Here is a 16,210-nt window from a genome sequence, read left to right on the forward strand (position 1 = left end):
CTACAGTCACAACCCAGCTCACATGTTGAGTAAACTAAAAGCTTCCTTTTTATACACAGAGACTGATGTGACCTCGCAGTTACCTTAATAGCTCCAGATGGGAGTAGGATTTGTATTGTTAGCCGTCTATGCTACAGATGTCACACATCACATGCAAAATGTGTGTGCAAAAGCCAAAAGATATGTTTTAATGATTAAACAGGTGAATGTATGTTTTTATCATCATCTGAAAGCGGCAACAGCCTGGGAGGTGGATCACAAAGCTGCAGCCAACAGTTTGTCTCTTTAAAACAACACAATTAGACTGCCCCTGTGCCACAAAATGAAAAGTAGAGAATCCAATCAATCATGTGGCTTTAGATCCTCCCAATTGTCTGGTCTGGGAGTCCTCTTAAGCCTTATTGCCAGCTGTAACTTTTTACACTTTCATTAAAAGTCCTGATTGGACGGACGCCTCCGGCTTTCCTGCAGGGTTCTTGACACAAATAATGTGCTCAGGAAGAAAATTTTTCAAATCCTACTGTTGGGTTGGAGCTCTATGCAGAGCGTGAGCCACTGCAGCGGGTGAGACTATTTACAGCCAAACAGGACAGCTGCAAAGATCTAAGACAATTAGGTTCCCTGTTTTCCTTCTAAGCGCAGACACTCGTTAGTAACCCACCGTGAACAAGCTCGTACAGGGGGATAAAAAAAACATGAGGTGAGGTGGTGTAGTCTCAGTAGGGAGTCTGTTTTCCTGCTGGAGGAACTGATGCAGTTTGTCCCAAATGAGTCTGAGAGTGGATGTAATGATTTTAGATGATGGTGGCAGCAGCAACTGGAGTCCATGCACACCGGTTACAAAAACTGCTCATTTTTTACTTTAAATCCAGCAAAACCAAACTCCAGACAAACACATTCAGGCAAATATGAACAAGTTACATTCTTAAGCAGAATTTGAGACTCCTCCATTGGTATCACCCAGGAGTACTGTTATACTCATTACTCGTCCTTGTTACCTTTTATACTGATTTTTGCAGCTCTTACAAGATTTACTGTAAAAGTTCAACCATAAACTTCAGCTGGACCAGAACTCTGCTGGTCCCATGGTCACAGAGCCCAATCGAAATATGTCAATCCTAACCTTATACAACTCTACTTAAAATTCAATTCTCCACACTTCCAAAGTTCCTCAAAAATCATCCCTCTCTGAAAAGCAACCTTACCTTCTTTCAGTCTTTGCAACCTATTTATCCACAAGTCAACAATGGGGCTAAGAGCCTTTAGGTGTGCACAACTCATTCAAACCACGGCGTCTTTCCCCATCTTTAAAAACTTTCCTCAAAGTCCTTTTCCTCAGGCTCCACTTTCTTTTTCTCCTAAGCTGATATGTTGTTTTGATTCATCTAATTAATGTATTTCATTAGCCTGCTTTAATTTTGACTATGTGAGCTGCATTTGCTTGTTGTCATTCTGATGTCCTTGAGAAGAAGTGCCTTCAGATAAATCGTTCCTTTCAGGTGAGAGTGTGTGTACCACGAACTGACTTCCTTTGATTTGAAAAGATTTCACTTTCTCTGGCATGTCTTTTATTTACCTACTGACTACGACACAACATGATTAAATTAATGGTAAAGGTCACAGCACAGACATCACCAGACCTCATAGATTTGTCAGCGTGACTGCAATGTGACTCGAAAGAAAGAAAGACCGTTAAGAAGACAAACGACCTTTGAATGCAACAGTGTTGTTCCAGTGTTCCTCTTTTTTCCAACAACTCTTTAAAACCTGTTCTTTGCCTCTGCTATTGAAGGCTGCTGCAGTTTAATAGAGAATTAGGAGGAACATGAAATTGAGGTATAACCTATAAACTACTGTATAACCTGCTCTTGCTATAATAAGCATACACAGTCTGACAAACCTGCACCCAGAGGAAACAGCAATTATAGAAAAAAAGCAAAGTCAAACCTTGTATAAATGAACATAGCAAGGCTTTTACTGCCACTGCAGAATACGCAAAAGCCACTGGATATTGCCCTGCCTTATAAGCATGACTGCAGAGGAAAACAACTTCGTAAAGAGAGTTTAAGTGTAAGAAACACATTTTTAATGTATAACAATATAGGCCTTTAAGAAGTTGTCACTGAATCAGTTACTTAGACGGTAAATTGAAAACATAAAGTCGCAGAACTCCAAATGAACTGCCCTTTAGTCCATCCCGCACACTGATGGGTTACTAAAACGAATTGAGATGTATGCTACAATCAGAGAGAAGGTAAAAGGCTCGTAAGGCAAACAGACAGAGATGTTAAGTTAATAAAAGAATATAGGAAGACCCTTGACATCCTCCTGGTTCCATTACTGAGCACGCTCGAGCTATAAAATGAAATGACCAAGCAGGAGTGCCTTATGGATGGCTGCTCCAGTTCCAGCACCATGCACAGCAGATGACCATTTCCCCTATAGAGTGAAAATGGACAAAGATGGAAATCAGAGGCCTGAGATGCTGCATGTGGAATAAGACTGTCTGCTATAAGTGAGGTGAAAAATGCTAAATAAATGCAAGGATATAAAGATGGCATAACCACTGTTCCATCAGGGCATTATTCTGGTCTAAGGACAATAAATCCCTGGGAAATCGTGTTTTAGTCAGCATCTACTGTATTATAATGGATCCCATAAGACAAGAGCTGGAATTATAAAGTATTCACATTTATCTCTTGTTCAAACTGGAAAACAGAAACCCAAACATATGGAAGAGGTTTGAACTCAAACCTCACAGTAATCTGAATTTATATTTTTGGAGAGATAAAAGCTAATGAGACCCAGTTTCTCCTAACATACAGACTTCTTCTTCTGTGGCTACACCTCCAGTTTAAAGAAATTTTTATATATTTTGCACATTCATAGAGATGGTGCAGAATTTATTAACAGCAATAGAAAAAATGCTGAAACTATAGCCCCTACACGTGTGAAAATGTGACACTGCTTTGCATTGCTGACAGGATATGGGAACATATGGGGTGTGTTCTCTTTAGCTAGAACTTATCAAAAATCCAAGGGCAGAAAAATGAATAAAAACAGCAATTTCAGTAAAACTCCACAGTGTAAAATGGGCTTTTTTTACTGTTCAAGATGTGTTAAACCCAGTTAATAACGCAGCGGGAGAATAAAGGATGATGTGTGAAATGAGAGAACTTAGTGGATGAGTGTCAAATCTTGTGGAAAATGATGCAATGTCAATGGTTAAATCAGCCCTGAGAGAGGTGATCAGTGCCACATTAGGGATGACTGAATCAATAGCCAGGATAAACTTCTCCATTTTTCCTCTTTATCTCAACCAGACAGTGTTCAGCCGTTTTAGCCCAGTCACACAGGCAATGCATTCTGACATGCTCTTTACTCTGCAAAAGGCTTTCCATAGAACTTCAGTCTATTTTTCATTTTGGTGCGCCTCAGAAATGTGTTAAAATAAATCAGCCACCTGCAGAATCGACAAATCTGAAAATAGAAAAATCTATTACTCGCTCAAACACTCCAAACTCAAACAGCAGTCACCAGTTGAGCCCACATGAGAAAGACAAAAAAAAAATTGAAAAACAAAACACTTATTCTGTTAACCTTTAAAATCTACAGAGATGACTATGGGAGATCTGTTTTGGTGATTACTTCTAATCATCTTACAAGTGAGTTTTTCATTTCACCAGAGGATACAATTCTTGAGATTTAAAATCTTTTATTAGAGAGTCCTGGACAACAGGTAGTAACTGAAATCCAAAATAAAAGTTACTATTTTCTGTTGCTCACTTAATGCAGCACAAAAACTTGGCCCCTCTGAACTGGATTTGCAGAGGTTATGTTTAAGTATCGCAATTTCAGGACCCAAGATTCATTTCACAAAATAGTAAATCAGAGAAATATAACCTAATTTCCTGACAAATTCACAGTGGTTACATTCTAATGCACATGGCATAAGTGTTATTTTTTTTCTCTGTTAATGAATAGACTGTACACAAGGAACAGCCAGGATATGGTGGTCAAAGAAACTATAAGAGAAAGTTTCAAAGTTATGTCTTTTGTTAAATGTTTGCTTTTCATTAAGGGTTTCAGTGGTCCCTAAAATTTTGAGACTCAGAGAATAGCATGGTGTGGTGATTTGGTTTTTCTATGGGTTTTGTTTATGTTTTATTTTTATTCTTTGGTTTGGGGTTTTGTTTCGATTCTGTATTTTGCTTTTTGTTGTCTCATGTTCATGTTGCATTTCACCCTTCCCCATTCACTCACTTGCTGGTTAACCACGTCCATCTACACCTGTCCCGACTCTGTAATCACTCCACCTGTTCCCACTCACCTCGTTATCCTCAGTACTCAAATACTCGTTCATTTCTCCCACTACTCGCTGGTTCATTGTCTGTGTTAGTCATTGGTTTGCTCGTTGTCTCGCTGCTGTTCTAGGTTCCCTGCTGGTCTTGTCTTGCTCCATGTTTTTTCACACCTTGTTTGTCTATGTTTGTACTTAGTTTCAGTTTTTGCTGCCACGTCAGCCTTTTTGTTTTCATTTTGTTCCTTTAGTTTAATAAATTAGTTTTCGTTCCTCTTATTATGAGTCTGCGTTCTGGGTTCGCCATCGTCTCCACCGTTCCTGACACATGGAAATGTGAGGCACAAATAAAAATGCATTTCTATTGTTTCCTATAGTTGATGATTGATACAGATACACAAGAGAGTTCATTTAATTTAAAAAAGCTTCTGCTTTTATCAGCTTTGCACATCATCCACTCTATCTAGAATGATGCAGACTAAAGGGACTGTTTTAAAAAGTATTTGTAAGATAATATCTGTTCCATTTTGAGCACTATGCAGCAAATGCATTAAAAAGCCATCTTTCCCCAACCGCCGATAACAAATCCCAGATCAACCCTTGTGACAGAAGCTGAGAACGTCTTAAAAATGTTTAAGTATTCTATTTGATTCTGTGGAGATTTAAATACCCTCCTTTACAACAAACTTGTAGTGTAGCGATGTCAGCGAACGTCTTATAGCATATGGCTAATTGAAGTTATTAGAAACAATCCAGTTTCAACATATTTGACATATATTGGACAGATATAACGGTATTTGACCAAACAGCAACAAATATGTATTGTTTTGTTGCTAGTTCAATTGATTCTGTTGTTTCTCCTTCTATGCAAAATTAACAAACGTTTTTTACTTCATCCTGCAATTGCGGGCTTTCATTTAGTGTATCCAATAAAACAATTGTTAAAATTCAGAACAAAGCTGCTTTGGAGCGGTGGGTGGTCAATGATTGAGTCTTAGGAGTTAAAATAATCATGGGGCTCTTTGACAGCAGAAAAAGAAATGCAAAAAAAAAAATACAAAAGTAAAAAAAAAAACAGTAATTTCAAAAAAGACTGACAGTTTGTGCCCATGTCCACAAATAGCCAGTCCTGTATTTTCTCTGTCTCATGTTCCCACATATACACCCACTACGACACACCCTCACACACAGGGGCCTCTTGCTTTCGAAAGCACGCTCATCCTTTTAATCAGTGCGGAATCCATCAAAGTGGGTCAAACTCTTTTCCCCCCATCTGCCCTGGCCAGATTTTAAATGCACAAGGGCTGATTAAAAAAAAAGGACCAAGGAAATAGGGCAAATACATACAACATACACACGTGTACTCATATCACTCAAGAGACCGGCGGCAGAACGCCCGTATGTCAGGCAGGATTGTGTGTTTGAGGCGCATTTCCAGATAGTTCCAAAGAGCATAAAGAAGGCATCAATTTGCCATGTTTTTATTCATTTGCACACAGCTATCTTTTGTTGGTCTATCCAGAAAAAATGACAAAGGGTAGGGCGTGCAAAGACAGGAGGGGGGAAGTGTGTGACAGGGTAGCTGGGTAGAACAGCTGGGGGGATAAGCTTGCTCCCACAGCTGTGTGTTGTTACTATGTCTCTGTGTGATTCATTGGTACTTTTGCTTTTGTTTTTTTGCATCTTTCTTGTCCTTTCATGAACGTTACCATGGTTGCATACTTGTATGCATGCTCACAGCGCATGTTGGCTCTTAAAAGTAATAATAAAAACAGTTTGGATTAAAAAAAAACTTCTTGTAATCACGCAGATGAAAAAAAAAATCAGCTTCCATAAAGCTTTAAAGGCTCCCTGCAGATCAACCCGGTGCCGTGAGATGAGTCCTGTCGCCACATTCCGTTTGATACGCGTGCAGAAATCATCAGAAAAGGGCAGGGCCTTGGTTTTTAGTCTGTCATCATGCAACGCAAATGGGGATTTCCAAGATTAGGCGCTTGCATGCACTGGCTAGAGAGAGAGGTCACATATAGTGCACAGCATGTTTAGCAAAAATAAAGTGATTCAAAACAGGAGAACAAGAGTTTGCGCTTGTGTTGTTATTAGATTTATACAGTGTTTATGCCAATAACAACATTTAATTTACCATTTCTGGGACCACACATTATAGCTACTTTGACAAGTCAAGTTAGGGTGAAATAAATGCTGGGAAACTGCATATAGTTCCCACTGAGAAACTGGAAAGTTTGTTCCATCACCATAAAAAAACACGAGTTTAATTTTCATTCAAATTGCTGTCTTGTGATCCACGGTGGGCCATTCCCTTCCTTAGACCTTTCTCTGCTACTTAAGCCTAATTGGGCTTCTGAAGGTGTGACAGTACAAATCTGTGTGCTGCAGTCAGTGCTGATTTATGCAACCGAATTGCTGAACAAGAGGCTCCGTGTTGTTCCTGCACACAGCTTCTTAAGCAGTTTAGAACGTCAGTCCGAAACCTTCCTGCGTGGAGGGAATTACCGAGCTAAATGAGAAGCAGCACTTTTTAATCAACATGTTCAGTCGTGCCATTTGTCTTTTCTGTCGAGTGCTGCCCTTGAACCTTTAGTCAGAAAGTTAGGAGGAGGGGAACCAAAAGAAGGCTTAGCTTTTTGGGGATGCATGGCCCAAGTTGTGGCTGGGTTTACAAATAAAAACAGCCAAGAGATGCTGAATAGAATTTTTTTTTTTTTTTCTGTGTGAGCTGGGAAATGGCTGTGCTGCCATAAAAATCCCAAGTGCCAGTTCAGTGCAGAGGCGTACAATGGAAACTAACTCCTCTTCCTTCTTTTACTCTCTCCCAGAGGGTTACAGCCTCACAGGGAAGTAATACGAATCTGACAGTCTGTCTGAAAGTTGACTGCCAACTTTGGTACGACTTTGCCTGAGCCCTAATTAGACTAGATTGTCAGTGTTCCCCCTTTCTTATTATTCAGTTCCTTTCAATTAACTCAACATTATGAACCTCTCTCCATAATAATGCCTTTTTATTACTCAAGGAGGCAAGGTCATATGTGTAGCTTCTGTGGAAAACAATGCATCGCAGAAAGAGAGAGAGGTTTTTATGAAGAAGAAATTCCTACCGGAGAGGCTTATCACATGAACTACTACTGTGAAACACAAGGACAAAAACTGTGCAATGATTTTGTGTCATTTTTCAGGAAGCTCAAAACCAACAACAACATAAAAAAGGCATATTGGGCAGGGTGTTGTGAGATATAAAAAGCAGATATTAAATACAAGGACATAGACAAAGAAAATGACAATAATTCATCCTAAGTTGATTTCAACTGATCCTTTGTAAAGAGGTGCCAAGTATAAAATGGAAAAAGTGGCGCGAGGGGTTTATCAATGACAGTTATTGTTTTCATGACAGTTATTGTTTTCCCCTTTTAAGCATTTTTCCTTTTTGACAAATAGGGACTCTTCATCTTGCAACTCCTTTCTACATGAGTGTCTAAGCTGAATAAAAGAATAGTTTGATAAGTGATCATAGCACACACAGAGAATATGCACAAATGTTATAAAGAATAAATTATGTCAGACTCATAACCATAGTGAAACGATGAACAGAAAACAAATTTATAAGTCAAATTATAACAATATTTGGTGCCAGATTAATCTGAAAGAAGAAAAAAGTCAGTTCTAAATATAATGGGCTTCAAATTTATTTTCTTTTAGCTTCATTGTTTCATCACCAGATTTAGTAGAATGCCTTGGTGACTATAAGCCCGACTCGGTCACAAAGCCCCGAACAGTGACGACAGATAAACGTTTAGCATAAATTATGAACTCATCAAGAACGTGAGTTTTATTTGATTATACTGTTTGAGCATTCAAAACTGCAAATTGATCAAACTGAACGCGTTTAAAACTAGTAGAGAAGTTTTGTGGTGCAGTATTTTAATAATCTTTGGCTAGCTCAGTGATCAGCCTAAAACAGTCATCAGTCCCAGCACTGATGGCAAAACTACAGACAAAGAAAATATAAAATATTTTTCTATCAGTTTGGTGTGTGCTAGTCTAAGCTTGGTTTGCTGTAGTTGGTTTTAGGAGTTCACTGGGTTCTGTAGGCTCCTTCATATGATAATAATATGATTCAATGATTATTATTAATCTTAAAAAGGAGGCAGACTCTGCAAATGATGGGGAAACAGAAAGTCAAGTCACCAGTTCACTTTACCTTAACTATTGGTATTCCTCTGAATAACCTATGATCAAAAACAATACATATTTTTTCCATAGGTTTGGCTGTGTGATGATTACATTATTTTTAACTCTATTGCAAAAACACTTCCTGCTTTGAAAGAACAGCTGGCAGTGAGAGCAATAAATATATCTGTTGGAGCTCAGGAGGCAGCACAGTCTTGTTCTGAGTGAAGAACTGGAGTCAAATTAAAGAGAAGCAATGACTCAGCTTTGAGATGACTGATGTGATTCGAAACACTGGGAACCAGTCTTCTCCCAGGAGCAGGATTTCAATGAATGTCACTCAAACACCAAAAAAAAAGGAAAATCCAGGAGATCTTTGTCTTATTTCTCCTCACAACTCTCCTGTTGCAAACAGAAATATGCAGAGGGGCTGGTTTACAACTGCAAGTTCTACAAATTTCTTTTCTGACTCATCATAAAATACATCAATGATTGCCAAAGTTAGAGGACTCCATACAGAAATACTAACGAGTGTTTTTCTTTTTTTGTAACACAGTGCATCCTGAAAAAAAATCTTGGCTCAACCAGCTTACTACATGCTAAACCTACAGATCAGACAAAAAAAAAAAAAGGAGAGACATGCTGTTTCATTTTCGTGATGTCTGCACTTAACCATTTCTCGCTCCGAATGAAAATCAGCTGAGTTGGAGAGAGATGCAGAGATTGTAGACACAGCTGTGTCCCAAACTAGGCAAACTCAGCCACTTCTGGGTACGTGTTTACAGAGCCTGGCAAAAGAAATTCATAACTTCATCGCACTGATGGAGCAGATGGGCTTCAAACAGTACTTACTTCAGTTTACATTCACCCATTTATAACTGCAAAGTACATAAGCAATTACGTAAAGTTTTTGTAAAAAGAAACTATCAATCGTAGTTGGTAAGTAGTATGAGCAACTACAGAATATGTTTTGGAGATTTTCTCACACCATCTATGGCCAGATGGCTTTGATTTTACAATATAAGAGACGTTTTAAAGGACCTTTTAATGTATTTCAGTAGCAATTATTTACAACCCCAATTCTGAGAAAGCTGGGACATTGTTGTGTAAAATGTAAATAAAAACAGAATGCAGTGATTTGCAAATCTCATAAACCAATATATTGTTCACAATCAAAAATAGTAAATATATCTACTGTTTAAACTAAGGCATTGTACACTTTTTAGGGAAGAAATGGTGGGTCTTCAACACAACACATCTCAAAAAGTGGGGACACAGGTAATAAATGACTGTTAAAGTAAGTGGTCTGAATAAGAAACAGCTAGAGGTGCGTTTTGAAACTAAGAGTAAGAGGACTGGATGTAAAAGGAGCATTTTAGAGAGGCTGAATTGCTTAGAAGTCAAAATGGGCAGTGGTTCACCAGTCTGCAAAAATCTGCAACTTAATATAGTGGAACAATTTCAGAATAATGTTCCTCAATGGAAAACTGGGAAATTTTTGAATATCCCACAATACACATATTTCTATAACAAGTTATATCTGAGATGTGTTTGTGCCATCAAATTCAAAACTGCCTTATTTTCTTCCTAAAATAGTACAATTTCTCAGTTTAAACGTGTTATATTCACGACGAGCCATTGTGAAGAAAACATGGGTTTATGAGATTTGCAAATCGTTGCATTCTGTTTTTATTTACATTTTACACAACAATGTCCCAGCTTTCTCAGAATTGGGGTTGTAAATAATTGCTACTGAAATACATTAAAAGGTCCTTTAAAACGTCTCTTATATTGTAAAATCAAAGCCATCTGGCCATAGATGGTGTGAGAAAATCTCCAAAACATTCATTACTGAGGACTGCCTCAAAATCTACACCAACAAAATTGCTATTTGACTGACGGCTTGACGTAGGGGGTGAGCTTCTAAAGATTCCATCTAAAACCCGAGTCCCTGTTAGCACTTAGCTCACTTAAAAAGCAATCGACAAACCAATTTCCACTCAGCTTTATTGGCAAACTCTTACATCCGAGAAGCAAATCATTAACTGTAATCACCTTTTACTGTCCGAGATGCCAGCACACTGACAGACACTTACGGATAAAAATGAAGAAAAAAAAAATGTTAAAAAAAACCCCCACAACAACAACATCTCCTTCCCTTCTTCCTTCCCCACACATTGAAACAGAAAGTCCTGTTTACAGGAGTCACGCAGCCGATCGATTTCCACTGACACAGCTTCATTGCCATGCATGCTCTGGCTCTGGGCAGAGAGGAGATAAGCACTGGTAGTCTACAGTAATCAATGTGGGGCACTGGGATATCTGCCCTGCGTTTGCTTTGGAAACAGGAAAACTGAACAGAATCATATAGATATAACCTATATGTGTGGGGGTCTGGAGTAGATGTATAGATAGTGACATCACACAGAACAAAAGGAGATATCTACATGATAATTCTTAATACTTTCACTCCAAGTTTAGTTAACAAGAGTTCTTTATAATATATTTTTAAGTATTTCATATTTCAGAGCTAATTCGCAGTGCCCTGCTGATTGAGCTCCCAATCAACCCCATTCTGGTTGTCTCTCTGGCCGCATCTCTGCAGAACCAAATACGCAACACTGAGCTGCTAGTGCACACATTCTTGGAGAAATTAAAATGTCCAGTGGAACACGCAGCAGCCTCAGCGTTCTGCAACACATAAACGTGCCAAATAAATTACGCCTCACCGAGCAAGTTTCTTCCCTCACAAACACAGAAGTCCCGACAAGGAGACATTTTCGACAAAGACGCACAGACGCGCTGAAGGGAGGGAGGCAGCCCACTTGCCTGGAATGTGTAAAACCTCGTCCCATTCGGCGGGTGCACCTTCGGGGAGTTCGTCCCCGTGCTCATGTCGGAGAAAATCATAATTCCTTTTTCTTTTTTTTTTTCTTTTTTTACGCGACAACCATCCAGGATTTATCCGTGTTCTTAATCGGGCGAGCGAATGCTTTGGACTCTAAAACGGATCCAGGAGGCGAACGGCTCGGATCAGCTGCGCTCCCGACATGAAGGTGGAGAGTCCTCTGGTGAGATGCGCAACGCTCCTCCTGGGGAACCAAAACAAAACAAAACAAAAAAACAAAAAAGAAGCGAAAACTCCACCGTGCGTCTTTACGCGCTGCCGCTCGCATGCAGGTGATTAGAGGCGGGACTTCTCGCAGCGCTGGGGAGAAGGAGCCGGCGGCGCCATGCTCTCCACACGCCCGCTGCAAGCTGCTCTGCTGGCGGCGCGGATGGGTCCGTCTGTGCGCGGATTATCGCCCCCCTCCCCAACCCCCATCACCTCCTCCTCCTCCTCCTCCTCCTCCTCTGGCTTCACCAATAATCAGTCAGAGCATCACAGCCGGCCCCAGCCAACAACAGAGCCACCGGGCTCTTCATCTGCGTCCTTTTTGTTTATCCACTGTAAAAAACAACAAAAAAAAAAAAACAAAAACGGACCGTTGTTGCACAGTCAAACTAAATCTGTGGTGTTTTGCTTTAGGTTTATTGGGAAAAGACAGGGGTGGAAATGACCTGCTTTAAATTATTCAAAGAAGAAAACAAGTGATATAAGGCTGGCTGATGTTATGAAACCATTTCAAGTCATTTGTGATGAAGGATTTTTATTTGGCTACTAGAAGCAAATTGGCAAACTACTGTTTTTTAATCAACAAAAGCACATTTTTAAAAGTACAGCTCTAACTTATTAAAAAAATGTGTATTTATTAAAGGAAATCATACAGCTCACAGCCTTGAAACTAAAATCCTACGCTGAGAAGGTTTAAACCTTCAAAATAATGTTATGCTCAATTTCATGCGATATGAGATGCTCAGAGTTTTGTCCACGACTCTCAGCTGCCACCACGTCAACGTTCAGCTCAATATTTGTAAAACTGACTGAACTGTGTTGGCTAACATCAACTGGCTGTGGTGGCCATTTTGAAATAGATTGACTCCAAAAGTTAACTAGTTGTAGATGTACCTGTAGTTACTACTTTTTGAAAGCTTCAATACAATCCATCAAGTGGTTCATGAGATATTTTGCTAACAGACAAACAGAGTTGATTCCAATGGATAATGCTACAGTTTTAAGCAAATACATTGCACATTGAGTAGTACTTGGAGTATGTATTGTGAGCAACTCCCAGCTACTACCACACCAAATTTTAGCACAATCCCTGTAAAATTGACTGAATTATGGCCATTTTTGTGTTTTCAAGGGTGAGCTGGCTGTGGTGACCACCTTCAATTTAATTGGCTTCAAAAGTAAATCAGTTGTACAGGTATATCCAACAATTGTTTCTTGAAAGTTTCATTAGAATCCATCCAGAGGTTCATGAGATATTTTGCAAACAGACAAAGTTGACTCCAAATAAACAGTTATTGGTCAATTTTTTAACAGAGCTTGTGCAATCAGTTAGCACCCAGAGTTTGTGTTGGGGATCAATTTCAGCTACTATCGCACCACATTTTAGGTCAATATCTGTAAAAGTGACTGAGTTTTAGCCATGTTTGAGGTGGCAGCCATCTTGAATCATGCGGACTCCAAAAGGTAATCACTTGTAAACATTACTTTCTCTAACTCTCATTAAAATTTGCCCACAGGGTTATAGGATATGTTGATAAAAGACACACACAGAGAGGCAAAAACAATATTGTTTGCCTTCACCTTTTGGTGGTTGACAATAACAATGGCTGTTAAACTTCCACCAATTTGGATGTTTGGTCTTCCTCTGAGCAACTTTAAGACCTAATTTGCCTGAAACATAAGATGAGAGCTGCCGTCTTGTTTTAACATTACAATATTCTAGTGCTTCTGAGCATTTCATCATTTTAAACTTCTCAAAAAGACAGGAGCAGGTGTCAGGACGATGGTAGATGGTTTCATAAAAGTCCGATAGTCTAGGCTTTCCGAACAACTGAAAGGTTTACATGTCTGTCTCTGATCTCCTTCCGTCACGTTCCCTAGCCATGCAGGGAGTTTGTATTAATCTTCTGTTCTAACACTGTTTGCCTTAAATAGAAAGCAGCTGTTTCAACCAATTTAATGGGAGCTTGATTGGCCTTGAGCAAACTTGAAGAAATGCAATTCCACTTTTACAAAGCTTTTCCGACGGTGCGAACATGCCGGCATTAAGTGGCCTTTTAACGTGAGGAATCCACACTTATATATGCAGCATGTGTGTGTCTGCAGTTAAACCTGTTATTAAAGTTTACATGCTGAATTATGAGAAAGTAGGCTTTGATAATTGGATCCAAATGCAACCTATTAAGCTCTTATTGAGTCATAAAATCTAGTTTAGCCACTATAGAAAAAAAAAACCCCTAGAGTTCATGTTCTGTTGTTAGACACAGCTCAGTGAGCTTGATTAGGCTGCGCAGGACGAACTTACTGAACTCTTTGAAGGATTTGGGTTCTGGGAGACTTCAAAGTGCACGCTCTTGATTTAGCAGGTTAACTGCTATAACGCTGAGGTACGAAAGTTTACATTAACCAGACTGAGCTGATGCTTTTGCCATTTAATCCTAGTGGATCTTTTACTAATTGATAAAATTCCCTTTGGAAGAATCCATTGAGATTGCCACCATGTTTACACACAAAGCACAACTTACCTGCAAATTTATTAAGACTAAAAATTTTAACCCAACAAGTATTTATTTATATAGCAGAGAGGGTTGATTTAGAGTGTTTTGCAAAACTAATATGTTTAATTGCCTATTTTTCTGTAAAAGGGAAAATTATAAAAGTGAAGCTATTTTTGTTTATTAGGTACTGAATTAACACATTTGTAATGATGATCAAGGTGACATAGAAGAGAAAAGCTTCCTGAGCGTATTTCCATATAATACCTATTAAATTGACTACATATGCTATTTTTTATTGTTGCTTTAACTGAAAAATAACAAAATCAATTAACTGGTCATAAATTAGCACAACAATCCCCTCTACTGGAGACTTTTGCTAAAATTGTCATATTATTCAGAGGATGATGGTTAGAGATGAATACCAATAATTTTAGGAAAACAAATTTCATTCATTTTGGTTTATATGCAGACATAGGTTCAGTTTGAAAAATCCAATTTATATGCTGGAGCGTCACTAAGGAGAGGCCAAGGGTGACCAGCCCTATACATTTTTAGACCCCTCCCGAGTCCCCTAGCAATTTGGGATAAGTAGAACTTTATGTACATCAAAAATATTGTTTTTAAATAATTAGTTGGGTTTTTTTAAAGTAAAAACAAGCTAGTCTCACTGAATAAGAACAGTATAAGTTGTACAGGATCAAATATTATGATGCAGAACGCCAAGGATGCAGGGTCTTGGTTTTTAGTGCATATTATTTTTCTGAAGATTTAAATTTAAGAGTGGAGGGGACAAGTTTCTGTGTGTTAAGTAGTGACTGCGCTGTTCTCAGTAAGTAATATCAGCTGTAAAAAAAAAAAAAAAAGTAGATCTATATCAGAAGGTGATTCCCCAACTCCCATATTGCAGTACTTTTCAGATCTTTTTTTTTTTCACATGTTAGGAGTTTTATTTTGCTGTTATCATGTGCTGATAACAGCAAAATAAAACTCCTAACATTTTGGTATGGCTTATAGTTTTGGTTTCCAACTCAAAGATTATCAATGGCCCCCAACCTCCACCTGTTTATGGAGGCACCACTGTTGCTATGGATTTTAAAATACTTATAAAATAAATGTACAGTTAGATGCCTTTGTGTTGACTAGAAGTTTAGCTTCGGCTAGAAACATTTGACATTGTTTGCCTTTGTGAGTTTTTCAACAGTGATGCCTTTTGAACTGCTGCATAGTAGGACCGTGGGCATACATGCACAGTTGTGAACTAATCACTGATGTCACTGTGCAGATGTGCAGGGGGTGTGGCCTCACGCTGCTAATCGCTGATTGGTTGGAGCCGCTCAATCCTCTCAGCGTTTTCTCTGCCTCGTCACACTTTGTCTTTCAGCACTCCCACAGCTTCAGAACACCACGGATGGGAATTTACATTTGAGACCACACATCGGCACTATCAAAATATGTCTTGATGAAATTAATCAGGATGCTATTGTAAAAACAACAAAAAAAGTTGGCTTTATAAATAAAGGTTGTTTCTTGAAAAAGACACTCATTAAATCCACACCTGAATGAGTAAGCATGTGTTTTTTCCACGCATCTCTCCTTAAATGCTTTGCATCCCTCTCTTCTTCTAAATCTTTTAAGAAGAAGGAAAAAAAAAACCACAGTCATGTTCCATCCATCAAAGAGCCCAAACAAATTGATTTTTGGTCTGAAAACCTGTGTTTGAGCTGTTTGTGGTCCTAATCTACGAGGCCAGCTCGAACCTCTGACAGATAGTTCAGATATAAACAGTGATAATAAAACGGAACATGAAGGGCACAAGTGTGGTTTTGCAGAAGAAAAATTAGATGGCTTAAGACAGGGACGTGTGATGCTGATTTTAGGGGTGTTGTTAAAGACAGATAAGAGATTCTCATTAAGCCTCCAGCTGTTGAAGGGGCGAGAAAACAGTCAGCTTTGACCCAAAGCAACCGCGATGAGTGTGAGAACACACATTAACACAGAGGCATGTGGTTACCTGAGGAAATTCATGCAGATCACACATTTTAATCTCTTCTATGTGTAGGTGTGTGTGTGTGTGTGTGTGTGTGTGTGTGTGTGTGTGTGTAAGCTCAGGAC

The 16,210-nt window shown here is 38.9% G+C and overlaps 1 protein-coding gene across 20 annotated transcripts in view; it reads right to left on the reverse strand.

The window, feature by feature from the left end:
- Positions 1–16,210, reverse strand: part of ppfia2 (PTPRF interacting protein alpha 2) — a 132,982-nt gene that overhangs the window by 69,419 nt on the left and 47,353 nt on the right. The window contains exon 1 of one of the 20 annotated variants that reach the window (XM_025004942.2): positions 11,315–11,779. The exons of 17 other annotated variants lie outside the window; for them this stretch is intronic. In XM_025004942.2, the coding sequence (XP_024860710.1) occupies positions 11,315–11,395 (81 nt within the window). In that variant the 5' untranslated portion in view covers positions 11,396–11,779. Of the gene's footprint in view, positions 1–11,314; positions 11,780–16,210 lie in introns of those variants that run through there. 2 more of the 20 variants (XM_025004943.2, XM_017411540.3) reach the window with 2 other exon arrangements.

This window comes from Kryptolebias marmoratus, linkage group LG18 (genome assembly GCF_001649575.2).
Source record: "Kryptolebias marmoratus isolate JLee-2015 linkage group LG18, ASM164957v2, whole genome shotgun sequence".
NCBI classification, from domain to species: Eukaryota; Metazoa; Chordata; class Actinopteri; order Cyprinodontiformes; family Rivulidae; genus Kryptolebias; species Kryptolebias marmoratus.